The sequence below is a fragment of the Rutilus rutilus genome, assembly GCF_951802725.1.
Source record: "Rutilus rutilus genome assembly, chromosome: 24".
Lineage (NCBI taxonomy): Eukaryota > Metazoa > Chordata > Actinopteri > Cypriniformes > Leuciscidae > Rutilus > Rutilus rutilus.
This window is the reverse complement of record NC_140228.1, coordinates 22715957-22743661: the sequence shown is the minus strand read 5'-3', so window position 1 is coordinate 22743661 and position 27705 is coordinate 22715957. Positions and strand designations below refer to the sequence as shown.

General features: G+C 36.0%; 1 protein-coding gene across 4 annotated transcripts; it reads right to left on the bottom strand.

The window, feature by feature from the left end:
- atp6v0a1b (ATPase H+ transporting V0 subunit a1b) lies at window positions 1-27705 on the bottom strand. Of its 4 annotated transcripts, none has more exons than XM_084399077.1 (22): window positions 27625-27705; window positions 25867-26042; window positions 25695-25773; window positions 24142-24239; window positions 23912-24040; window positions 23643-23725; window positions 20619-20745; window positions 20414-20496; window positions 20243-20336; window positions 19906-20118; window positions 19371-19521; window positions 19058-19197; window positions 18314-18474; window positions 18108-18198; window positions 17498-17616; window positions 16544-16760; window positions 16326-16433; window positions 12871-12978; window positions 10047-10064; window positions 7159-7276; window positions 6897-7068; window positions 1-1948 (listed from the first exon to the last, which is right to left on the bottom strand). In XM_084399077.1, the coding sequence occupies exons 2-22, from the start codon at window positions 25981-25983 to the stop codon at window positions 1855-1857; spliced, it is 2520 nt and encodes an 839-aa protein (XP_084255203.1). In that variant the 5' UTR covers window positions 25984-26042; window positions 27625-27705; the 3' UTR covers window positions 1-1854. The 4 variants fall into 4 exon arrangements, with proteins under 4 accessions (XP_084255203.1, XP_084255204.1, XP_084255201.1 ...); XM_084399078.1 differs by having other exon boundaries at window positions 27463-27640; XM_084399075.1 differs by having other exon boundaries at window positions 72-1948; window positions 12871-13065.

The following is a 27705-nucleotide window of genomic DNA, read 5'->3' as shown; positions in this document are numbered from 1 at the left end:
GTGAACTAACACTTTAATACCAACGATCAAATGTGTATTTGATGAGAACAAAGAGTCTTAGATCTAAAATAAACACTGACATGAGTTTATTGTCCCCAGATATTTAATTGTCGAATTTAGGAGGAACAGGGTTTCACACTGAACAACAAACATCTTTGACTGTTTTAATTGTATAAGCCTTACTGAAATGTTCATTCATGCACAAACACTCTTTTCTGCAAGTGAAAGACCTGCCACATCACCACAGCAAAACAATAAAACACTGCAACAAATAAATAGATAATGAATTGAATCTTTTACATATTATTTCCACATTGATATGTTTCACTTTTAAGCAAGACAAAGTTGTCCACCAAACATTAACATATTTTACTAGCTACGGCTGTGATATACTTATTGCTATTAAAGTCCCCCTGTAGTCAAAAATGTTATCCCTTAAAACTCATCTTTGATCACCAAAATTACATATATAAACGCTTTTTGCCTGTGATTTTTGATTATTATTTTTTAAATATTCTTAAAATAGCTTGAATGTAACTCTACACCCTTGCTTCATTTAATATACGCAGATCCATAAATATGCAAATTAGCCCCACCTCCACTCACTCACTCCAGCTCGGAGATCCACTCAGTCAACTCATATAGTCGATGTTTCAGAATGGTAATGCGTTTTATGTATCACTCTCTAAAACATCGAACACATAACGGTAATTAATATGATTTTTTTGAACAACTTAGGATGTCAGTGGAGAAAGGCTTTTAGCTATATTGCTAAATGTGCCTGATTTTTCATATCAACAGAAAAATATATATAACCTGGCTTCTCTCGAGACCACAGTTAATGATATGCAAAAGACTACTGGCACATCGACGTGATTGGTTACAAGGTAGCGATTTCAGTTCGCATTTTCGAGACTGTCTTTGGTTCACTGGAGTTTTAAGGAGAAAATACTCAGCAATGGTGTTGATTTATGACTTTGCACATGGTTTGTCTTAAAGCATATTAAAAACACCACATGACCACATACTCCACACTTGATTTTCACCACAGGGGGTCTTTAATTCAGTAACAGGATGTTAACCCTTACTCTGTTAAATGTTGCTTTTTTATGACTAGCTGCAATGTGGGATCAACTGAGAGCCAGTTTGACTCAAGTTTGAGATATCCCTGAAACCATCAATTGCATCTGCCCCTTCAAAACAACACAAATACAGCAGAGTGTTTTGTGGAAAGACACAACACGTGCAGAATTACATCAGCAGGGAAACCACAACATTCATTAGTGTTTATCTATAGATCCATCATGTCATTTAACCATAAAGGCTTACTGATTGTTTTAGATGTAAATGCAGGTTTTCATGGTTAGCTGTGATAGCTAAGCTTGTAAATCTGGAAGTCATGAAAATTTCTATAGTGAACATACGTTTTATTCCAGTTATGCTCTGCTAGATGTGACTCTTTTTGAGTGCAGTCAGTAAAATCATTCAAAATAATGAATTCACCTGTTCAATCTAGATTTCCAATCATGATTCATCACAGATTTTAATTTCGGTCACTATGAGCATAAGACTTTTTACACGTTGGTTGATTTATATCCATATAATCCAACCATTACATCCATTATAGTTGATAGGCTGTTTTGAGGGACTGTTTACAGAAAGTTGGGCAATAAATCTGGGAGAAAGGCTTACAGAACACCACATCTCAAAAACACCCCAGAAAATGTGCATTTAGAGGTCAGGGGTCACATTTTACAAACACTTCACCAGACAGCACTGCTCCTGAAGATGACAGGGTGAGAGAAGATCCATGCAGAAGTGAGAATTGATGATATTTGATGGAGTTGTAGTAGCTCATTCATCAAATCGACCCTCCAGGATACTCTCGAAGGAAAACGGGACAAACTTGAAGCCCTGTCCTGTGTAGAATTTGTTCTGGAACTCCACCCTAAATGACAGGAAGAACAGGACAAAAGAACACAGTGTCAGAGCAGGACATTTAATACAAAAAACACCTGTGAATTCCTGTTGACAACATTGTACTTGCATCTTTATTTATTTAAAGTATGTTTGTGGTAATTTCCTCAAAAGAGAAAGGGTGTTGAAGTAAAAGAGTGAGAATTGGGGTTGGGTTGTAAGACCATGCGGAATGTGTCAGCCGGTGGGGAGTCTGCTATACTGTGGCAGCTATTAGTGGCCAAAATGTCTCTCATGCCCTCTCAGTCATACACACACTGGCAGCGCTAAAACACACATAGACTTGGAAAACATAAAAAGTCTCCTATGCTCACTTAGGCAGCATAGTTTAAAAATATTTGTTTAAAAATACAGTAAAAACAGTAATATTGTGAAATATCATTTTAATTTATAATAACGGTATTGTAATATATTTTAAAATGTAAATAATTTTACATTGTTTGGGCAAAGCTGAATTTTCAGCTTCATTACGCCAGTGTTCAGTGTCACATTATCATTCAGAAATAATTCTAATTTGCTGATTTGGTGCTTAAAAAACATTTGATTCTTAATATTTTTCTGAAACTGTGACTGTGAATTCTTTGATGAATAGAAAGTTCTGTTACTTTTGAACAATTGAATGTGTCCATGCTGAACAAAAGTATAGTTTTCTTAAAACCTAAGAAGAGTTACTAACAGCTTGCACCAGCTCTTTTTGGCATTAAAAAATTATTGTCAGGGTTTACTGAAGACACGCAGTGAAAAATTAGCGCTGAAAAGACGTGGACAGGGTTATTTTTGTGGCTGACCTTTCAGCCGCAAAATTTATGGGAGGAAAGTATTTAAATGAATCATGCAAGGTGATTTACTAAGGTTTGCGCTAGTCAATTTACAGGTATTTGCGCCATTATTCAGCCACAGATACCTCTCCGTGCTGACCAAAGCACCCATTGAACGACCAATAGCGTGGACCGTTTGCTTGGTCGCACGGAGGGACAAATGCATATCGGAGGAAACTCATAATCCATATCGGATTCAAGAGATTTGTTGTCCTCCACCTGAGCCGAAGAGGCACCGGGGTCGAGCAAGAGGACACCCGGATCTGGAGAGAGTGCGAGCCATAGGGATGGACCTGTCTCTCGCCCCTCAGCCAGATCTATATGGGAGCCCCATGATGGCAAAGCAGGTGTTGGCCCTTGAAAGAAAGCAAGGCGAGTGCGTAGCATCTTAACCGTTCACAATTCACAATGCGAATTGTGGACAGGGACAGGTGATATTTCTCGACCTTCTCCAATGCAAGGGCAGCGTGCTCCTCCCCCAAACAAACAAAGCAATACTGGTGTAATACACACCGTTTGCTTTGCACATTGCAATTTTTTTTCCCTTTTCACTTGTTTGACAGAATGAGAGGATAAAGAGAATTTTCTGTGCACTGCCTAGTGAAAACTAACTCCTAGCATCTCACACACACACACACACACACACACACAGTATGGTCTGAAGACAAAAAGACCTGTCGATGCACCAGTGACACATCTAATTATAGCCTCTGGCGAGCGCCCATTCCGATGACGTCACTGTTCGAGACAAAAGTTGGAAGTCAATTCCATTGACGTGTTACACACATATTTCACACAAAAGTGTTCCCAGAGCACTGAATCAAGTGCAGCATTAAGTGTAGCTTTTGAAAGGGAACACTAATTACCATAATGGTGAGTTCAAACAAAAACATTTGAGGAAAATCAACATCAATTTATGAAGTCATCTTATGTGATGTTCTCTCACATTTTTCACTTGTATTGACAATTCAACATTCAAGATGACTTTGGTAAATGAGTGAATGCAACTAGAGAAAGATAACTGCAGAAGTGGAGGAAATGTACCCCTTTTTTTACTTGACAAAAAGGCACTTAAACCAATCAATTAATCTTAACTTGTGTTCTCTGAGTAACCAAGGCATAATATGTGAATAGTACAGATTACTAGATTTTTACAATTAAGTTACGACATAAAGTAAACTAAAAAGTGTTAGTTAGAACAACTGTTGGATTTACAGAGTATCAGTTTAAATCCTATATAAAAAATATTATACTTCATAGTTAGACTGTAAAACAAATGCACAAAGCGCTCTTTTGACATCCTCAGAAAGTTCTGTGCAAAGATCATATCGACTTTCTTTTCATATAAGCATTTTTGCCTTTTTAAAACTTTCATATCATTAAGCTCTGTGGATAAATTGTTGTTTTGGGCTATTTCTCATACTTTGTCTATAGTGGGAACATTTTTCAATTTCTACAGGTTTATCCGAAGATAAGGAGTGAAAAGCTGTAATCACACATTCCGCCACTATCAGCAGCTCATAGATAAGAGTGTTTAGATTTGCAGTGTAGAGAACATATTTTTGCACTGAAGGTTGAGATTTTGAGAAAGGTAATGTCCAGACACAAACTGGGGGAAGCTTTTAAACATCAAATGGAACTGGAAAATGATTTTACATTGGAAAAAATAAATAACAACAGAAAGGAAACATTGCCTCCTTATTTCAGATGTTCATCCTGTTTGTGTGTGTTAGAAAATACAAAAGAGAAGGGAACATTTAAGAGTGGAGGAATTTCTCACTGCTGTGATAAATATTTAAGTCAAGAGAGAAAAGACTCTTCCATCTTTCCGCACATGGAACAAATAAAAGCACCAAGAGTGCAGAACTTGATTTGCCTCCAACATACATGTGTAATCATTAGAAGTGGAAAGCTTTGAAAATGGGTCGGGCCGGGAATGATATTGAAATGCCACAATTAAAACTCTCACTAAAAGTCATTCTTACCGTGACTATAGCATTCAGAAAGCTGCGTACTTTAATATATCACCTCGCAAGGCAATGAATGAAACAAATTAAATATAAGATAAAATAACAAGCAGATGTCATGATATAAAATTTTGCTCCATTGAAATACAGTGGAACAGTGGAAATACAGTTGAAAAAACCATTTCATGTTTCACCAGGTGTTATGTGTATTGTCGTCTAGTGTTACAGTATCAACAATAAATGTACATTATATTTTAGCTGCAGAAACAGTTTGCTGATAATGATCAATGTAGTATATTTACTATATATATATATATTGCACTGGGTGAAACAATGCCTTCAGATTTAGGTATGTGTTATTCCTGTAATTAAATCTGTGAAATAATATCTGCAGCAGACAGATCTGCCCCAATCACTGCGTGAATGAATTGCTTGTATTCACACTCACAGCAGTCTGGATTTTTGCTTTATTAGAATCCCTTTAAGCAGCTTGAGTGGAATGAATTGCAAGAGTTTAATGCCTACAGTCAAGGGTTTAGAACAAACCCTACGCTGAATGTTTGGGCAACGGAAAGGCAGTTCTGCCTTGCAATAATAAAATAAAACCAGTTATCAGGACATAACGTTATTCTTAAGAGGCAGTGATATGTTTCCTCTTCACACTCTTTACCTCTGTTGCACATTTTAGAAGGATGACATAAACTAGACTTTCAAATATTAACAGAAAAGTGTGGCGAGGATAGATAGATAGATAGATAGATAAAAAACAGTTATAGAAGAGACTAATCCTCTTAGCTGTTCCGCTCCATTCATTCATAGATTTTTTGCTAATATCATTTCAATCATGACAACATAGATAAATTTGGCATGTTAAAGGATATGACAATGTTAATGTAATTGGTTTTGGTGGACTAGATAAAAGACTTTATATATATAAAGACGGTGCTCTCATATTACTTATGAATGGGAGAATGTGCAACGCGCAATATGGTGGAATAAGTCCAACCTTCTAAATAAGAGAGCCAATCGCTGATTGATAAAGTCATCGCGTCACTGCAACTGCCGCTATAAACTCCAGTTACTACTGAAACAGTCTGTGTTCTGTGATGCGCGCTTATGACTGCGCATATGCAATGGCTGCTCCAGCCTGAAAAAATATGCTTTTTTTAACAGTATTTGATAACATTTATGGGACAGTTCATGTAAGATTTTGTTGCTGATTTAACTGTGAGTTCGACAAGCAGTTTTGGGGATTTCAAGATTCCTCCATTCAAGTAGATCGGACTTGGTCTTAGATGCCAGGAATAGCTGCCTGGAGGCATTGCAAATATGGCCGCCTTGTGAACAGACTTTTCTTGAAAGGGACTTTGACTAGATCTGGTACGCATGCTTCTCTCGCTGCTGCAAAGCAAATATGGACTTGCTACTGGCAATAGATACACAAACATGCTGCTGTGAGCATGTAAGACATGCCGCTGCTGCATGAATAGGCAGATCTAGACAGGGGGAGCTGGGGGAGTTTTTGAGCAATTCTAAACTCTATTCTGAACCAGAATATTTAAATGTTCAGCAAGCAATGTCATTGGCTGCAGAAGGCCAAGCAGCTTGTGCCATGTAGTAACCCAGCAAGCAATTTTGCGTTTAAAAGACGTCTAATAGCCGTCCAAACACAGCCCAAACGTCTAGGCTAAAACTAGGCAAAATTTGGGCTGTCAGTGAAAAATGTAATAGACGTCTAAACCATTGCACAAGAATAGACTAGTCATCAATTAGATAACAAAGAAATGAAATTAGAGAAGAAATGAAAAAAAAAAAACACACCTTGTAATCACTGTTTGTGTACTTTGCTTACATGATAGAACGTAAAAACGGCATGTAACCTATATCGGGTCTATAGTTAACCTAGACGGTGAAATGACGGCTATAATGTGTTTACTAATGTAAAGGACCTATCAGTCTGTGTCATCTAGAGTTTCATGACTGAACAAGACATAGTTCAGGTGGTATTTTAGAGTGAAGTCTTCATAAAATCAACAAAAATGTTAAAGATCAATTGTTTAAATTTAAAATGAATTCAGTATTTCATTTGTGTGTGCCCAAATCACTGCCCTGTGTGTTGGTTTGTGTATCTCACCAATGCAAGCGCAGAGCATGCAGGAATGCAGACAGTCCCTCCATGATGAGTAAGATGCACACTGTTAGTGTAGCAAAGGCGGAGAAAATGATCGACAAGGCAAAGAATCCGCCACCACTCCGAGAGGACAGCCCAATACGCATCACCATTCCCCAAAGAACCTCAGATAACTCTGATATACAGAAAAAGAGAAAGTTATATTTCAACAAGTCAGTGGATATGCTGTGGATATTTGTGTGTGTGTGTGTGTGTGTGCACTCACGAGCATGAGCCAAACTAAGGGCCCAGAGCCGCAGGTACGAGGCCGTGTTGGAGATGCAGCCCAAGCAGTACTCTATAGTGTGAATGGCCTGATGAACAGCCATATCTCCAAAGTTAAACTGCAGACAAAAAGAGAAAACCAGAATTGGGTCAATAATGAGCTTTGAATGTAGGAGCCAAAAAAAAAACTAAAAAGAAAATTTTGTTATTTAACTTGTACTTTGTGCTTTAGTTTACCATGCTCTATGTACATGCAATGTTAATCCTATAAAGCCATCATGTCTCTTCAGACTACTTCTACATTAATCCGGATACATTTGAAACCTGTTTCGGTTTAAAATGCTCTCTGTCTGCATTTTCCAAAAGTTTCTCGTCCACACTGAAACATTGGAAGGTGCTTAAAATAAATAATCTTACCGTGAATGCGTAAAATGTAATAAAACCTCACTGAGATGATACTGAGAGACCAGACATAATACAATTCTCATGCTATTCTTCTGGCAGTATCCCTTTATAAGCAAAATATCTCACCACTTACTGGTGCATTCAGGTCCTTCTCAATCGCCACTCATTATGTGGTCTAAAACTCAATTGCCCTTATGTTTTGCCGCAGGACAGCAATTGCGAGTACATTTTCTGCTATCTTTGCAGGAATATAATATGAGGATATATCACAAACTGTGAAAGTGAATAGCAGGTCACACTACGACACGAAAACAGCGTTTTATCCACTTGAGAGAGCATTTTCAAAAAGGACAAAAATGTCCTGTCTCAGTGTGGATAGAAGGCCAATATGAACTTTTTGGGTGAACTATTCCTTTAAAGTTGCCTTTAAACTGCCCAATTGTTAATAATAAACCTGAAGTACCAACAGGTGACTCATTATTGGATCCGACTGCCAAGTTTATATAAAAATGTAATTAAAAATCTTTCCAAGATAATACCAATATTTCACAGTCATTCCTACATTAACAATATGTAGAATTTTTTAGTTTTTAGTTTTTTACTTTATAGTTGTATAATGCCTACTTACAATAAGCAGTATGAAGTGTATAGTATGCAGAACTCAGAGATAAGTAAGCTAGTATTCTTTTCAGAACTTATCAGGTCTCATTTACATATATGTTTATGCATTTAAAAAAAGCGACTTACACTGCACTGATAGTATACTATTTTTGTATCAGTTCATACATTCCCTGGGTACCAGGCTCATTACGTTGCTAGTGCCATGCTATACTGTTTGAGCTACAGGAACGTAGTGAAATATTTTACGGCTATATTTGTTATTAAAATACTGATTATCCACCCACTTCCATTTGCACACAGCTGAACATTTTTTTTGTGTGTTTTTCTGTGCATATATTATTTGAATATTCTGCTCTTGTACTTCTACAAGTACTGGAAGTTTCCTAACTGAAGTGAATGTTTCTGCGAATGTGAGCATACTTGGCTAGTGAAGTGTTATCAGATTCTAAAATGATAAATGAGCATTAGAAGGAACACTGGCTCTGTAATTCATCTTCACTTTCCATCATAATATTTTCATATTGCTTAAGCTGCATGGAGTCATTAGTGTTGAGAACAATAGAGCTGCGATGATTGTGATGTCAGTGATCTGTTTCCTGTCTTTTTTCTTCCACATTATGTCTAAAGTTCACAGATCCTCTTTTGTCAAGTTATAAGCAGTGTATTTACACAAACACTGTTCTATGAAGAGTCTTTGATGAAGTTTATTTCATAATAAAAGTAGAAGGCTGCAATGGACCTCTATCCCAAGTCCCTGACAAGCAGTTTGGACTTTGGAGACAGGATGGATGGAAATATACTATATACATACTATACATACTTATGCATGTTTGAATATGTATGACAAACTGGAATCCGAACATAGCCTAAACGTATGGACAGCACTTCAGCTGGAGTCCATCAATATGTCCAGGATGTTCCTGCTCAGTTGGTCAAAGTTTCTGTCCAATAGAAATAGGTCTTACTCTGCAAAGTTAGCGATACAATTGAGGGAACATTGATGTCAGGTGTGTTTATCACGAAGGAAAACACAGGACTGATCATTCCTACTTGTAAAGTTTGGCTTGGCAGGAGCCGGTTTCCCTTTTCCACTTGACTCTTTTGTCAAGCATGCCGAATGGCACAAAAGCCATCATGGAAAACCTGACGTAACACTCTCATTGTTCTATAACAGAGGTGTGTTATCAGGATATCTAAGGAACCTGAAGTCCAAGGCTATTGAGTGACTCATAGTTTGCATTAACACGATATCAAGCAGACTACATAATTCTAACAATTGAGTGTAGAAATATCTGTCTCACTAAGAAACAGCAGGTAAGTGTATCCAAGAATGATCTTTCCATTCATCTACCATTTTTCTCTCTTCACTATCGCCACCCACTGATAAGGCATTCGATCACATCCTCTAGATCACAGATGGCGGAAATCATTTTGCTTGTTTTCCCAATTTTTTAAAGAATTTAAATTATGAAACTTGAATTTGATTGAGGTTAGGTTTCATGACATCCACATCCGTTACATAATTTATTCTTTGCGGGAAGCGTAACTTGTAGGGATGTGTGTATTGTAGTACTGCGGGATGCAGACCCTTCTCAGTTTTTAGTCTATTTGATTTAATTGCTTAAACAGAAACAATGTTTTGACCGTTTGATTGGACACGTTTTTGATTGGAGAGATTTATATTTTTAGAAAATTACTTAAATTCTTTGAGTATATTTTATATTTAAAGTGCGTCTAAAATTATGAGAAGCTGTTCATTTGAATAAATCATTACAATTTTGTTTGAATGAATATCCTTTTTATGAATAAATGATATATGAGAAAGATTGTATGCAAATGTAACAATACAGAAATGTCTCTTACCGGTTCTTCCTCCGAATGCTTGAAAAGAAGAGAACATAATTTTAGTCAAACAAATCAGAAAGACTAGTATCAATGTTTCTAATTCAATTACTGTGGAATTAACGGTGATAAATTCTAATGCATACCACTGAGAATGATAGGAAAGGCAGATCAAAGGTTACAGATCAGACAAATAAAAACTGCAATCTGTTAGGAAACAAGTGGAAACACTACTCACAGGTGTGTGATGTATGTGTTTAGCATTCTATACTGCACCTATACTGATAAGACTGCTATTATAGAAATATTCAGATATGTGCATGCAGGATCATGCCCTTGTGTTTGCACTCATTTTTCCATCTCAGTAGATGAGGATCTACGCAATTATCTTACACCACAAACAATCAATGCCATGTGTGGATAATACCCGAGACTCAGTCATAACTCATAATCTTCATCATAATCATAAATTACAGACAGATTCAATTACGATGGCCATAAATAATTACTGTTTCAAAACAGTTTCAAAACTACAGTGCATTCCAAAATGACTGAATCCCCATATGGCTAACTTTCTGTTCCACTGTGTCTAAAACAGACCACACATCAAGTGATGGCACTAACATTTAATAATAAAAAAGGCAGCTAAGTGTCACTAAGTGCAAATAACAGTAGTTGCTATTTACATAGTGACAAGTGTACATAGCAACAAAAAGTATTTTCTTAGCACTAAGTGCAAATAAGGTTATTTTAGATTTTAGAAATGCTGTTTTAGAATAAGTGTAAATAGCGATAGATGTAAATAGTAGTTAGATGTAATTGATACTTATTGCAAATAGAGGCAGATACCATTTTCAACTCAGTGTATTGTAATATATTATAAAACATTATGCAATAATAACAACATATTCAGTGCTGCCTTATTTGGCTATTACTTGTCCCTCTCCCTAAAGCCCTCCCCTACACACCTACCCCTAACCATACTGAATTTGCTGATCAGTTCAACCTCGAAGGTCCAAAAAAGGGAGTCATGGTTTTGAGCATGATAAAATGAGCTGTACGTGTCACGGTTGATGTGGACACCGCATCCAATTTCAATTCTAGGCCAATTAAATACCCATTAAAGCCGTTATTTCCCACTATCGAATGCCCATAAGGCATTTTATATCCACTTATATATATTTCCATTTTTCCAACATCTTCTTTTTTTATGTAAAATAAACACCTCTCCAAGCTGATTTGCGATGGGAATAGGGAGAAGAATGAGTTCAGAAAAAGGTCAGTCACGTCAAAAACTAATGCCAACCACCGATCTCTCCACACCACTTCTGTTATCATATGTTCTTTTTTGTAATTTTGTCTTGCTCAATCATACAATGGTGGGTGAAGTTAGTGTAAATAGCCTCTGCTAACAAGATGGGCTATTCATAAAAAAAAAAAAAAAAATCCATAAAAACGTATTTGAATGTGTTGTTCAAAATAACAAGTTGTCGCCCTTTATCTTGCCCACAAATAAAATCTAGTAGGCTAAGGGTTTGTTTACACGACAACGATGTACTAAAAACAGAAACGTTTTTTCTTTGCGTTTTTCGCATTCAGATGACAACGGAGTCAAAACGATCCACGTTCACGCGGATCCGCAAAAACGACTTAAAACGTTGTATTATGCATGTCAGGCCAGTAGTTGGCGATGTCACTTTGTAAAGAAACACCACGCACCTATTGACTGAACACGTAATACTTATGCGCATGACGTCACAGGTTTCTCTAATTCACGTTTTTGTTGCTTACACACAGATGATAACTATATAGTTTTGAAACCAGATTTCACAAGTTTGCGTTTTCAGGCCCCCAAAACATAAACGAATGGCAAAATGCATAAGAAGTTTTTTTTGTTGTTTTTTAAGTGTTGTCATGTAAACGGCCCCTTAATCTCTCATAAAACACCCCCAAAATCTTGCACTCAAATTAACTTTTGCCATTTCATTTATTTTCATTAAGCATTATAATATATTTGAATATTTGAAATATTAGAAGTATAATTATAGTAATTAAACACATTTATTATTTCAACTGTAATGCTTTTGGTTTAATTCCCATTATTCTCAAAAATTATTATCATTAGATTCTCATCACTGTAATTTAGTCATTTTGACTGCATTACAGTAAAAAATAATTAACTACAATAATGTTTTTATCTGAATCAGCATTAATGAAAGGTCTTACAACATTTGCTACCATGGTTAATTATACTGGCATTAAAAGCAGGCTTCATTGTCTTTATGCGTATAATTTCATATATATATGACCTGGAAATGTTTGTGACAGGTTTTATTCACAGTATCTAAAACATCATGACACCAAGAAAGCAGCTTTTCGTTCATTCAAGTGTATTTTCATTATTTGTTGTTTTTAATCTGCTCAGCACATGATAGAACATACGGTCAAAAGTTAAGACGGAATGAAAATATTTAGCACATTCCAGTGGTGGGTATGTTTGGAATGGATGAGTCAAGCTAACAGAGTCTCCGTGAGGAGTTACTCCTCTGTTTACACGAGTGAGTTTCTCGAATCACTGTGGGATAACAAATTGCTTAACCATCTTTCATTAAATAGTAAGTTGAATTGGTAGTTTATAAACTATAGTTACTTTTCCATTAATCTTGATCTCACTGCATTCCACCTACAACATCTCACAAGTAAACGTCACTCTAGTAAAGTTTTTCTGTGTCCCACCAAAACGTCTCTCAGCTGTGACTAGGTTGTGATTAGATTGTATTTTTACGTATATGCAATAAGGAATAAACACAATGTAGAGCTGGCTGACATCACAGACTCCACCCACCTCATCTCCTTCCTCTGAGTGCTGTGAGAGCTGGTCGTGGTCAATGATCTCCGCCTCGTCCTCCGTAGGCCCGTTTCCGACCCGGACGCCACCGAATTTCTGCGTGCCCTGTTGGGTGAGTCCGGTGGGTGAGCTGGTGCCTGTCTGCTCTAAAGTTTCTAGATTCTCTGCAGGTCTTGCCTCCCTCATCTGGGACTAAATACAAACAAGGTCTGTGTGGCTATCAGCATGCCATGGGCCGCCAGAGTGTTTGCTGTGTCTGGTACGGCTGTTTGGGGCACCTACCAAACACGATGGAGCTATACCTGTCAATCACACAGCAGCCGGCCCTCACAAAAGGTTCAAAAAAGCAGGTTAGCCTAAGGTTCAGCTAATTGCATTTAACATACATTTAAACTAGAATCCCTTGTTCTTTTAATTCAAATTAACATGCATTTAAGTGTCTGAAAACATTACATACGGTTCACACTTAAAGGGATAGTTCACCCAAAAAGTTTAATTCTGTCATCATTTACTCACCCTCAAGTTGTTTCAAACCTGAATGAATTTCTTTCTTCTTCAGAACACAAAAGAAGATATTTTGAAGAATGTCGGTAACCAGACAGTTGATGGGCCCCCCCATTGAAATTAATGGGGCCCATCAACTGTTTGGTTACCAACATTCTTCAAAATATCTTCTTTTGTGTTCAGAAGAAGAAAGAAATTCATTCAGGTTTCGATTAACTTGAGGGTGAGAAAATCATAACAGTATTTTCAGGTTTGGGTGAACCTTTAAGCATATTCTTTTAAAATATATAGTGCATGCATAATTATTAGGCAAGTCAATGTTTTTTTTCCAAGCACATTTTACTAATTCCAAACCACATCAATCTTAATAACTACTGTTAATTTAGTATATAATAATTTATAAGTGACATATAATTGTAAACAAGGGCTGGAATTGAAGGAAAAAAACGCCTTATTTTCAGTTGGTTAGTTAGCAGGTTTTCTTTTACGGGTAAAATGGGCCAAAAGAAAAGATTTAACTCACACTGAAAAGCCCGAAATGGAATAGAATAAACCAGAACATCATAAATTATATCAAACGTTGACTGGTAAAACAAGAAATCCACACTTTTGGCTGCCACATTTAAAATCTCTGGGGTATTTTTTGTACTTTTAGGGTGGATTTACAATATTTGGATGTAATACAATATATCAATCCTGCTGAATTCAATAGATTTCCCCCCATTAGAACAAGAACGGATTCTAGTTCAACATAATGATGGATAAATTTAAGCCTTATTAAGTTTTACTTTACTTTAAAAAACTGTAGAAATGTCTCTGTGCATTATGATAAAGAGATAAATATATTTGTTGTTCAGGGCATCCTTCCACATTAATCCTACAAATATAGCTATTTTGCTAAAATAATAATATCATCATCAATAATCAAGTATTTTATCATTTTGAAAAAATCTGTACTCTCATCGCTAAAACGGTTCTTTGAATGGAAATTATCTGTGACCTGTTTTCTTTTTGTTAGCTATCCTAAACAATCTTCCACCTGCTGTAAATTCTTCAAGCATGGTAGGTGCCCCATTGGGCCAAACCAGAGTTGACCCTTCCTTCACAATCTCATGTGATCCTATCTACAGATGAAAAAAGCATGCACAATTCTACTCTATCAAACAGACATACAATGTCGTTCAAAAGTTTGGGATCGTACGACTTTTTAAATGTTTTTAATGTTCTCTTATGCTCACCAAGGCTGCATTCATTTGATTAATGATACAAAAAAACAGTAATATTGTGAAATATTATTACAATTTTAAATAACTGTTTTCTATTTATATATATTTCATTACTCACATGATCCTTCAGAAATAATTATAATATGCTGATTTGCTGCTCAAGAAACATTTATTATTATTATCAATGTTGAAAACAGTTGTGTACATTTTTTTTTTTTTTTTTAGGATTCTTAGATTAATAGAAAGTAAAAAATAGCATTTTTCTGAAATAGAAATATTTTGTAACAAAATTTTGGGGTCAGTACAAATGTATTTTTTTTTTTTTGGAAATAAATTAATGTTTATTCAGCATTAAAATGAATCAAAAGCAACAGTAAAGACATTTACAATGTTACAAAAGATTATTTTTTTAAATAAATGCTGTTCTTTTTAACTTTCTATTCATCAAAAAATCCTGAAAAAAAAACAAACAAAAAAAAAAACAGTTTTCACCAATGATAATAACCAGAAATGTTTCCTGAGCAAGCAAATCAGCATACTAGAATGATTTCTGAAGGATCATGTGACACTGAAGACTGGAGTAATGATGCTGGAAATTCAACTTTGCATCCCTGGAATAAATTAGATTTTAAAATATATTCATAGAAAATATAGATAATATGTCACTATATTACAGTTTTTACTGAATTTTGTATCAAATAAATGCAGCCTTGGTGAGCAGAAGATAATTCTTTTAAAAAATCGTACAAATCCCGAACTTTTGAACGGCAGTGAATGTACACACAAACATTCATCTATGAAGAAATTCAGGAAAGGTGTTGTACTTGGCTTTGTCCCATGGCATGCTGTTAAAAAACATCTGAGGAAACACAAAGCTCACAGTCTATAAAACTCCAAACCCCAGTACCAGAGGACTGTGTGTTCATATATTTGTCATAGACAAGAAAATAACAAGCATTCCTTTCAACATTCCACTTAACCCTCTACATTGCAAGCAAATCACTTGCATATGGGAGAACATTTTGAGCTAGGCAAATAAATAATAAATTCTTAGATATCACTCACCAGTGATTGAGTTAGAGGCTAAGAATAAGCGTAGTACAGATATATTTTCATGTGCCTACAGCTGAACGTTTATAGTCTTTACAGTGCAGTTTAGAGTCTTGATATATGCTCTATATTTGACACTTTTTTAAGGTGTCTTTGTTACAGTGTAATTATACATGTAAGTACTGTGTGATACTAATTAAATACATGTACTTACTATAGGATTAGGTTTAGGGTTGGTTGAATTTATAGTTATTATATAGCAACTACATGTAACGTGTAAGAAGGACACTGTAAAATAAAGTGTTACCAAATTAGTAGTAGTATTTTATTTGTAGTATTGTTAGTTTTTATAGAAACACCTAATGACAAATGATGTGTTAATCATCACTCCCAGCCCATAATTTCTACCATAAAAAATAAAATAATATATCAAATAATATTGCATCTTTGTAAAAATATGTGCCATTTTGTGAAGAGAAGCATATTTCAAGTCATTTATACATAAATAATTCATCATTCACGTGTATTTATATAAAGTCTGGCAAGTAAAAATGTAATAGCCAATGGCGATTCTAATGGCAAGGTATGCACATCATGTCCTCTGATTTAATGACATAAAATAAAAGAGAAAAAGGAATTTTGGCTGGTTTTGGTTAGAGAAAATAAACATACCAGGTGCTTCCTCCACAGGTACTGACGGCGCAGGACCAAAGTCTTCACCACCAGCATGCATGGCACACACGCCAAAGCTATCACCACCAACAGAGACTGAATCCCCGCCTATGCACACATAGAAAGAGATCCCCCAATCATTCAATCAGAACTCTATCCTGTTCTAACCACAATTCTATCTATCTACAACCATTGTTTTGTGTAAATGTGAGCGTTACCTGCCCTCTGTACAGAGGTTTGTTGGTGGGGTCATTGTAGTTGAAAAGAAACATATTGATGAAGGCTATCAGTAGACTGGGAGCGTCTTTAGAGATTGCTGCATCGTAAGCAATCCACTTGTAAAAGATGAGCAGGGCCAGATAACCGAACAGACTGCTCATGAACACAATCTCAGGGATGAAACCCAGGAAAATGTTCAGAGGTTTCTTAAAGTACCTGTGAGACACATGGGGAAAAAAAGCTGCAGTTAGAGCAGTAGATAAAACTCTAGTGGCCCTATTTTAACGCTCTAAGCGCATGGTCTAAAGCGCACGGGGCAAGTGAGAGCGTGTCCGAATCCACTTTTGCTAGTTAAACGACGGGAAAAATGGTCTAAAAGGGTTATCCCTATTCTCTTAATGAGTGATGGGTGTGTTTTGGTCGTAACATGCAAAAAAACAGTCAGAGTCTGATCTCCCATTCCCTTTAAACACCAGTTGCGCTCGTGCCATCACGGATTGCTATTACATGGGGGAATTTGCAAGCGGAAAAACTGAATTCTTCTCGAGGAATCGGATCTGCTCGTGCGCGAGGTTAAAGCGCGCAAGTAGACCATCTATGGGACAAAGTGTACGTGCGTTGTGGACCCGCCTATAGGCGCACTTATTACTAACGCGCTCTTTAAATAGCAAAAAAAATATTGCTCCATTGACTTTAGACCAGGTTTAAGTTGGTCAATGGTGCAGTCTATTTCAGTTACCTCAAAATAGCAACGCGCCAACAATGCGCCTGAACACACACCTCGTTTTCAGACCAGCACGCCCATGGGTGCACAAATGGGTGCAAATGCATTTACTATTTAAACAATATAGCAGGACGTGAAAATGATAACTGTGTCGGGCTGAAACTAGCAAAAAACACTTGCATTGCGCCTTGGCACACACACACACACATACATTTGGACACACACTTACAGGTGATTGAAGAGAGACAGCGAGACTCCAAACAACATGTGAATTACACCCAGGATTATAGACATCTTCATCTTAAACGAGTTCAGGAACGTCAGCTTATTTGAGGCAATATTCCAGATCTAACAGAGGAACATTAGTAGAACAGCATTATACCAGCATCTCTGTAGTTCACACACGATTTGTTGAAGATAAATGCTTCATTTTACAAATGAGTTTTAAAGATAGCTATTAGGAAACTGCATTTTGGACATTTTTAATACTACAGATAAACTGCAGGGTAAAAGTACACAGGAAGAGAAGGTCTCGTTTGTGCAATTTGATTTATTGATCGTTACATGCACATGTAAAAAAATAAAATTTCCAGCTTTTTACGTTTATATTTTGCACTCGCAAACAAAATCACCCACTGATTTATTCATTATTTCCACATATGACTTTTTAAATGAACACTCCTGGTGAACACTCCTGTATTTCTTCATATTGCGATTCGAAATATTGTATATTTTGCAGAAAAAGTAAATATCGTAGTGTCAGGTTTTTCTAATATTGTGCAGCCTTAATATCTGTGTGTCTATTGTATGCATGTGTTTTTGTGTGATGAGGCACATACCGGGTCAATGCCCAGAGGATACGGGCCACCAAACACGCCAGGAACAGTAGGGTTTAACTGAAGAACTGAATTACTATCCAGAGTCTCAAATCTACAAACACACACCGTACAGACAGAACCAGATTTTTGATTAGTTATTAGTTTCATTCTAAATTCAAAATATATAATTTTTAAACTGTTTCACCGATTTAATGCTGTAAACTTACGTCCAGTTTCCCTTAGGAAAAAACATGGGCCGCACACTCCAGCCAGAGCCGAACATGTTGATGGACTTGGAAAAGCAGTCATTATAAATCAACCCGGTGTAGACTGAGAATATCCCCATCAGAAGAACGATATAACGACCTGCAAATATCATGTTAAACATCTACTCACACACACACACACACACACACACACACACACACACACACACACACACACACACACACACACACACACATGAGATGAAAGAAAGAGATTTATAATATTAGTATATGGCTAATTAGTAACTACCTTAGTTAACATGAACTAAGAATGAACAATACTTCTTCAGGATTTATTAATAGTTAATATTAATTTCAACATTTACACTAATACGTTATTAAAATCAAAGGTTATATTTGTTACAAAGGTACATATATAATGTTAACTAATGAACCTTATTGTAAAGTGTTACCAAAATAACTTATAATAAATATTCATACAAATTCAGCATCTCTGAATATAGCTTTATGATTACACTATATATATATTGTTATATTATATAATTGTATGTTACATACATTGACACAGAAAGTTAGTTCTGGATATATTGAAAGGCTTGTCATTTTAAAATGTGAATGTAAAAATGTAAATTTTAAATCCATTAAAAGATCATTATTAACATACACTAACAACTCCATATTTGATTTCGACTCCAAATTTGATATAATCCATCTTTAATGTAAGAATTACTGAGAAGCTGAGACCTCATTGTCACTCTTCTGAGCAAGCAGACGGGTCTCTCTGATGACAAGGTAAAGAGCTGCACATGTCATCAGCACGCCATGACCCATGTCCCCAAACATGACAGCAAACAGGAACGGGAATGTAATGATTGTGTATGGCGCTGCAAGAAACAAAACAGAAACAATCCAATCATACAACTGTTAAAAAATTGCCGGAGAAAAAGTGGACTGCAGATTGCTAAACTAAATGGTAAAGGTATGGTTATTTCCAAAATATCATAACGTTTTTTTTTTGTAAAATCTAACAATTCCTTTATAAATGCATAAGAATTACCTGGGTTGATCTCTCGGTAGGTTCCGATGCCGTAAGCATCCACAATGTTTTGGAACCCTGAGGTGAACTTGTTGGTCTTGTTGAAAGTTGGTGGAGTCTGTTTGGTCTGCATTCGGTTTAAGATGGAGGGAACTGTGGAGCCACTCCGTTCCTACATGAATAAAATTGTGATTAAATTGACAGTATTATTACTGAGGTCTTACATTTTCATTGTACACTGCCAATAACATCTACTCACTCTTTATTAGCAATATTTCCACATTTAAGTATAATAGTAAAAAAGTGATGTAAACTATGAAATAACACAAATGGAAATACAATCAACTTCATGAATGGCATGATCATGACTTGTTTTAGCATAAGCCTGTAGATTTACAGGTTTTTAATATCATAAGAAAAGTATGTACGCTGTCCGAGCTTTTGACTTGAAGTGAATATGCAAAGCATATTGTTTTCTTGCTTTCATTTGTGGATTGAATGACTAAAATAAATCATGTCTCAGTGGTCGAAATCATCATGAATGACTATTACTCACCGTTCCCCTCCGCAGAGCGAATTGAATGGAATCCAGGTCAGAAACGGGGCACCAGACCTCAGCGATCAAACATTTCTGAGTGACATCGATATTACAGAGGTTCAAAGTGTGATAAATGGCCTTCATCTTCCTCACTTTGATGAACCACACACGTATGGTTTTCGCAGCAGCCTGCAAAACCCTCTGCCGGTGGTCTTCTGTTTGATTCAGTACCTATATGATTGAACACAGCAAACACTGTATGATTAGGGCATTTAATGCTATTTTTGCATGAATTTAAAGGTAATCAACAAAATTGAGTTGAGACAAAGAGAACCACAGTTGGACCGTGGCATACCATCTGGAGGTCATCAATGCGGGTGTTGACACCCGCTGCCATTTCTTTCCTCTCCTGAGGGGTTTCAGGGCACGGGTACAGAGATGCACGGAACCTGGCGACCAGTTTAAAATGTTTGATTACCATTGGATAAAATGATAAGAATAATTCATAAAAGACCCTGCTACATACCCTTCACAGATCTTCTTCACTCTGTTCTTCAACTGGTCTCCTTGGAAGAAGATGATAAACACGGATTTGTGCACCTGATCACCCTGTGACAAACAAAGACCCATGACTTGATCAATATTTTATCACACTTGTAAATAAAATGTCAAATTCAGACATCCCAACTGACTTAATCACTAAATAATTCAGAATAAGAATAGAGACTGACTGTTGTGGGGTCCTCAAGAGGGTCCTCAATCTCTGCCTGACGTAAAAAGACATTTCCACGGCAGACTCTCCACAGCATCCTTTCAAACGTGGGGATTCTCTCACGGTTTATAACCCCAGCCACAAACCTACAGGGTAACAGGAATATTTAGAGTGCACTTACTGAGGTCAATGCAAATCTGTTATTTACTCTGATTCTGAATTATCTTCTAATAATACATTACGAAAGACATATTGTGCACAAATTGTGATCTCTTTGAATAGATAAAAGCTCTGATAAACAAAAAGGCTTGCCCACAACTGTACAAGAGTACTTACATGAGTCGGTAGCCTACTGTATGCACCAATTCCATTTTTTTTTCTTTTACAGTAATTCCAGTGAAAATCAGTCATAATCATAATTTTTTTTAAATATGTTCTAAAAAATGAAATCTTAATTCCAAACAATACAAGTTAATTATTTGAACTCTGCAGTGACCAAATTCTTAAACAGCAACAGAAAACAGTGAACAGAAAGAAAATTTAATTATTATTCACTGATAATCTCCCCCCTAAAATTCTCAAATTCCATTATAAATAGTAAAACACTAAATATTATTAATATATTAAAATACAAATATCAGTGTTTCTAGCGAATTGGTGCTGTCAAAAAAATGATTAATAATTGAATGATGAATGGAATGATGAAATTCCAGAAAACACCTAAATTGTCACACTAGGGTAGCTGTTGTAAAGATGTTGTAAAAATGAGAACAATATTTCTCAACAACACAACTACAGTAGGAGCATGCAGGAGTAAAGATAATCATAGAAAACAACCACATTAAACAGATGATAACCAACAAACTCAGAGTGCAAACTAAGGGCTAGCTATATATACAGGGAACAAACAAAAGAAACTAAACGAGACACAGGTGCAAATCATAGGTAACCATAGAAACTAAGGGACATAATCAATAACCTTAGCCTGGGTGCCAGCCCGAACCCCGCCCACAAAATTTTTTGGTCGGGAAGTTCGGTCTGGACTCGCTCCGTTGAGGAGCTATTATGCCCGAACAAAAATTGTTCGGACCAATCAAATTGTCAGGGCGGGCTTTATACGATGACGGACAGATGAGCAATGGTAACGTAATCATCCACGTCACCAAAGAGCGCTTGATTTGAATTAGTTTACAACAAAGACGACTGCTGCTGGAGAATTGAGATTTCACGAGTTCACATTTATAAATAAGTCAGATAGAATAAATGCGTATAGCCTATAAGATTTCACACAAATAAGTCGATAGAATAAATGCGTATATGACGTGCTGTCCGAGGAGAGGGCTGTGGGCTCGGTAGCCATACTCCCCCGTATTCCTGGTTGTGAGAGAACAAGACAAGAGTGAGGTGGTGGTGGAGGGATGCTGAAAAACTGTCAAGGAGTGTTAGGTAAGTTTACAGAGTGAATATGCTTCCTCATGCTGATAGATAGGGTAACGTTAGACATGGTATGGTTTGATGACAAGTTGATATTGGATTGATTATTTGTACGTGCTCCTCCCGAACTTTGTTTATTAAAAATCATGTGTAGATTCCGCCATCGCGTCTGTTATAGAAGATATTCACAGCGCATTCATTTTAAAAGAGGAACAGAGAGCCGCGACACTGTTGGTTGAAAATATGAATGAAGAACATGCGTCATTTACTCCGTTGCTCTGATTGGTTGTAGGTCTATCCAATTGAGTGCAGAGGTTTTTTTTTCCTGGTTCGGTTGAGACACACCCCATAATCAAATCTCTATGGAGCAGTATCAGACTCACATTCTGACTAGAATCTGAGTATGACGACGTCAGGCTACAATAACCTAGGAAACAGAAACTACATTTACATTTACATTTATTCATTTAGCAGACGCTTTTATCCAAAGCGACTTACAAATGAGAACAATAGAAGCAGTTAAACTAACAGTAGGACAACAATATGCAAGTGCTATGACCCTTATTACCCCTTACGTAAATGTAATTTTAAAAAAAAAACTAGGAGAAACAGGGGGTTTGTCTCAATCAATTCCCAAGCTTCCGGTGACATGACAACATCCTCATTGTACAACATCACAACAGCAGAATGTTACTTTTTAATGTTATTTAAAGTACATTATGATACATACTTTTCTTGTTACATATACATGCAACATTTTAGCCATAAATGCATTATAAATGTTAGTTAGAATTTGTTCGTTAACTGTCTAGTGGTGTATCTTTATTCTGAAATATAATTACATTTTTTTGTAATAAAAAAAAAAATCGATCATGTGTCATTATGTGTAGGGAGTTGGCTGATGTGATTTATGTTTCGCGCTTCAGAAATTCCGTTAAGGAAACATAGTGACTATCGATTCTCACTGGTTTTCACGGTGCATTGTGGGACTTTTTAGGGAGCGAACGTTTCAGTGCACTGGTACATTTTTGTGATTGAGACTCCCTGATCAGTGCCCTGACTACTGAACTAGGGAGCTGATTGACACGCACTCAGTGACAAACGGAAACGGCACAGAATATCAAAATTAAAGTCCACATAACATAACATGATGCATAGAAGACACAGTTTTTTCAGGCAGTTGACGAGCGAGTCTTTTAAGCTAATCTATGAGTAAAGTATTTCCACCTGCCTTTACCACATATGTTGTTTAGTATGTTATTGGCTTAATTTATTAATAATGTATTATTATATATAATAATTATATTATAATAAAACGTATATACTTAATATCAGGGATGGGCTATTTCGTTCTGGAGGTCCAGCAGAGTTTACCTCAACCAACCCTGATAAAAACTCAACTGCCTGTAACTTTCTAGTAATCCTGAAGACCTTGGTTAGCTTGTTCGTGTGTTTGATTAGGGTTGGACAGTGGTAGACCGAAATGGCTCATCCCTGCTTAATATTCTAGTATACTTGTATGCATTTTTTTGTTTTGTTATTAAAATATCAGTTGTTGCAATGGTATCAAAATTGGTATCAAGAATTGTGAAATTGCACTGGAACTCACCCCAGTCGCAGTGGGGCACCTCGGCCAGCCTCACTGGGGTCCAGCAGAGATGACGATTCTTCCAACAGATTAGGATCCTCCATCTAAAAAGAGTCCGGTAGAATTATACGTTGGGGTCAGAGGTGGTTTAGATGTAACATTTCAAAGTGGATTTGAAAGCCCTTTCCACTGTAGTGGACCAAAGGGTTAACAAACACCTCAAAGGGTCTTGAGTAATTTTAGTCACTCTCAGTGGATTGCTTTCACATTGCCAGAGAGGACAGGCATACCTCATCAAAGAACTGCTGGGTACGTCTGAGGATATGCTTGAGTTCGGTCAGCTCTAGAAAGTTCTTCTTCAGGGCCTCTTGATTAGTGTTGATCTCCTTCAGCTCATTCTCCAGCTTCTCAAAGGTTGCCTGGCGATCAAAGATATAAATTTAAGATAAAAACATAAATCGAAAATATAAATATTAATATATACCCAAAGTCTAACATAACCAAGACAGAGTAAAATTACCTCAAGGTCAATCATGTCTCGTGGGAATGGAACTTCAGGATTCTCACCAGTGTCCATAGTTGGAATGTTGGCTTTCTTAATCTCCTTCTCAACAAACCCTGCAGAACATGACACCAGCAGTGATGTATAATAATATTTAATAATTCCTTCTCTTTTATTATTTTTCAGAGGGTGAAGGGTGAAGGGTGAATTTTTTTGTCTTGTTTAGTGGTGGATCTTGCCATAAGCAATATAGGCCTTAAGCAGCAGCGTTTTATGGCTGACCCCTTCCCCACCGAAAAAAAATTATATACAAAGTAGGGTAAAACAGGGCTAAAAGTTAAAGTGTGCCGAGTTTAAGGGTAGGTTTCATTTTATTTTCCTCTAATCTAATCCACTAGATGGAATAAAAAAATCATTGCACCACTTTCCACTTTCATCCAAGTTGCACTATGTGGAAATTTGGACATGATCTACTATTTAGTGTTTTTTTTTGTTTTGTTTTTTTATGTAGCAAATGATAATCATTAAAATAACCACATACAGTACATTTTGTTTTTCATTTTTGTTTATAATTGAATCAACAGTTTTTCAATAACTGAAGAATATGTAAAAGTATGGTATTTGGAGTAAAAGCACCCCTGCTGTTGGGGCAAAATGTACAATAATTAACATGATAATAAATAGCTGGCTGACATTTCCAATTGTTGACATGACATGTTAGATTTAGATGGTTAATATAATTTATTAAGTAGGGAGTCCACAATAAAGATAATGAAACAATCATATTTAAAAATAGAATATGAATAATTTCATATTAATTCATATCATAGATTCATTATTAAAGCAGTGCAAGAATCTTTTAGAATATTTAAGAATCTGAATATTTTAAATGAACATTTCATGACAAGAGTATTTATTTGAATAAAGTAATTATTATAATATATAAGTATTTATCAAAATAAACAGAATATGGAATATGGTTCTTTTAAAGAAGTATTATTTAGATATTATGCAAAACATATTACTTTAGCTAAAGTATTTGTATCAATACTGGGGTCCTTTTACCAAATTTTAACATAAATGTATGAGATGGCGAGAATGGTATAAGGCCCCCCTCACCATTTCATACATTTATATGATTTTTACATAAAACAAACCACTTTTAAGATTTCTTCCCTTTAAATTCTCCCATCAATGTTCAATAAAAAGATATCAATATTTTTTTTTCTGCAGTCATACACTATGAGATTGAGTGAAAAGCACAATGTGTGCCTTTTAGCCCCAATATTAAATAATAAATCACAACATATAATGTAACAGCGTATAACTAAACATTTATAATTTGATATGTACATTTTTTCTTACATTTTTTTATATTTTGGTATTTATCTTAAAGGTTCTGTTAGTGATGGTTTAGCGTAGCACACATAAAGGAATATGTGTTCTTTCTATCACACCTGACTGTCCACCATTTTAGCCAATCAGAAACGCTCTGCAGCAGTTCAACATTCTCAGAACCGTTACTGTTCTTGGTGTATACAGTATGTGTGTCCATGTTTTGATCCACTCACTGAGCTTCCTGTCCATCTCCTCACAACGTCTCACTTCATTCACAAACTTCCTCTGAAACACGTTCACATCAGGGTTGAGCTGAAAGAAAGAGGTTTGCACTCATTATCAACAGATATGATAGAGGACAAAATATGACAGAGGAGAGAGAGAAAGCAAACTGTCTCTACTCACATCTCTGAACTGGACCATTCCCAGCTCTCCCAGTTCACTGACACAGCAATAGGCCGCTTCAGACTGGAGGAAGAGCTGGGCCAGAGTCATCTCCTCACTGCGGAACAACTCCCCCATGATGCTGTAGACCACAGGAACTCACACACGGATCAGAAATCAATCCCACTGGATACTTCCTGTCAGGAGAACAGGAGGACATTTTATGAATGATACAGACATACAGAAAGCGATGATAGATAGATAGATAGATAGATAGATAGATAGATAGATAGATAGATAGAGAGATAGATAGATAGACATCATTACTCCAGTCTTCAGTGTCACATGATCCTTCAGAAATCATTCTAATATTCTGATTTGGTGCTAAAGATTTTTTTTTTTTATATGATCAATTAATATTGGTGCCCAATGATTAATAATGATTCTTATTATTATCAATTTTAAAACATTTTTTGCGGCTTAACATTTTTGTGGAAACCGTGATACATTTCCCCCCCAATATTCATGAATAAAGCTCCATGACCAGCACTTATTTAATAAATAAATAATCTTTTGTAACATTATAAATGTCTTTATTATCACTTTTGAACAATTTAATGCTGAATAAATGAATTAGTTTTATAACTGCAGCAATGGAGAGCATAAGAGACTTCTTTCAAAAACATTTTAAAAAATCCATATGAATTATTCCAAACTTTTGACCAGTCATTGACAGTTATAATGAATTAATTATATTATATTAATTATATATTAATATAATATATTATATATTAAATAAAATTTTATTTTATTATAATTCTACCTTAATAGATTCAAATGCAGGCTTTCACAAAATTAACTGAACATTTTACATTTATTTTGATATCCACAAATTGTTTAGCTGACTGAAATAAAGCAATGTAAGTAATGACCACTACACTTTCTCGAATGATTCAGAAACCGAGGCTGCTTCTCTTCTCATAAAATAATCTCTGGGCTGGGCACAGCATCTCTCGCATCTCAAAGAGCCGATTGGCTGAAAGCTCAGCATCCTTTCTGAATGGCTGATGAACTCAACACCCCTCGCATCTCTAAGAGGTGATTGGCTAAGAGCCTCAACAACGTTCGCATCTCTGCGAGCTGATTGGCTGATGCCTCAACATCTCTCACATCTCTACCGCACTGTCCTTCAGCTCTGAAGGACGCCATTACGCGCTCCTCTATCTATTGCTAACACTGATTTTTATCAGAGTTTAATCACATTATATAATATACTAACAGATTCCGGCACTTGTGAAACGTCTAATACATGTAAGATGTTCATTTTTGTTTAATAAGGCTACAGTGAATAATTTTGCCATCATCCCAAAATGTATTATAAATAGACCAGTTAGAGAAAAAACACTCATGTAGTCGCATTTTCAGCTAAATTAAGTAAAACATTCATTCCTAATTGAACAAATGAACGCAAGAATGAAACAGTAAGTTAATATGCTCTGGAACGCAGATTTTACAATTCACTAATAACTAAATGCTGTTATCAATTTATTCTTTCACGCGAATATAACATAACATTGTAACCATAATCACAATCAGATCAAATATTAATATATTTACCAATGCTATGGCAGACAGATTAGATTCAAGCATCACCTTCTCATTCCAGCGACCACAAATTAAATGGTTCATCCACTCATTTATATCTTATATATAGTGGACGTGTTAAAAGTGTGTAGAGAAAAAAAAAATCACAAATATGTAAAAGATTAACGCTCTCACCGTCCTCGATGTCTTCAGAGATCACTTCACCTCTGCGATGATGATCAGACGTGCTACGTGACGTCACGCCTGCTGCTGCTG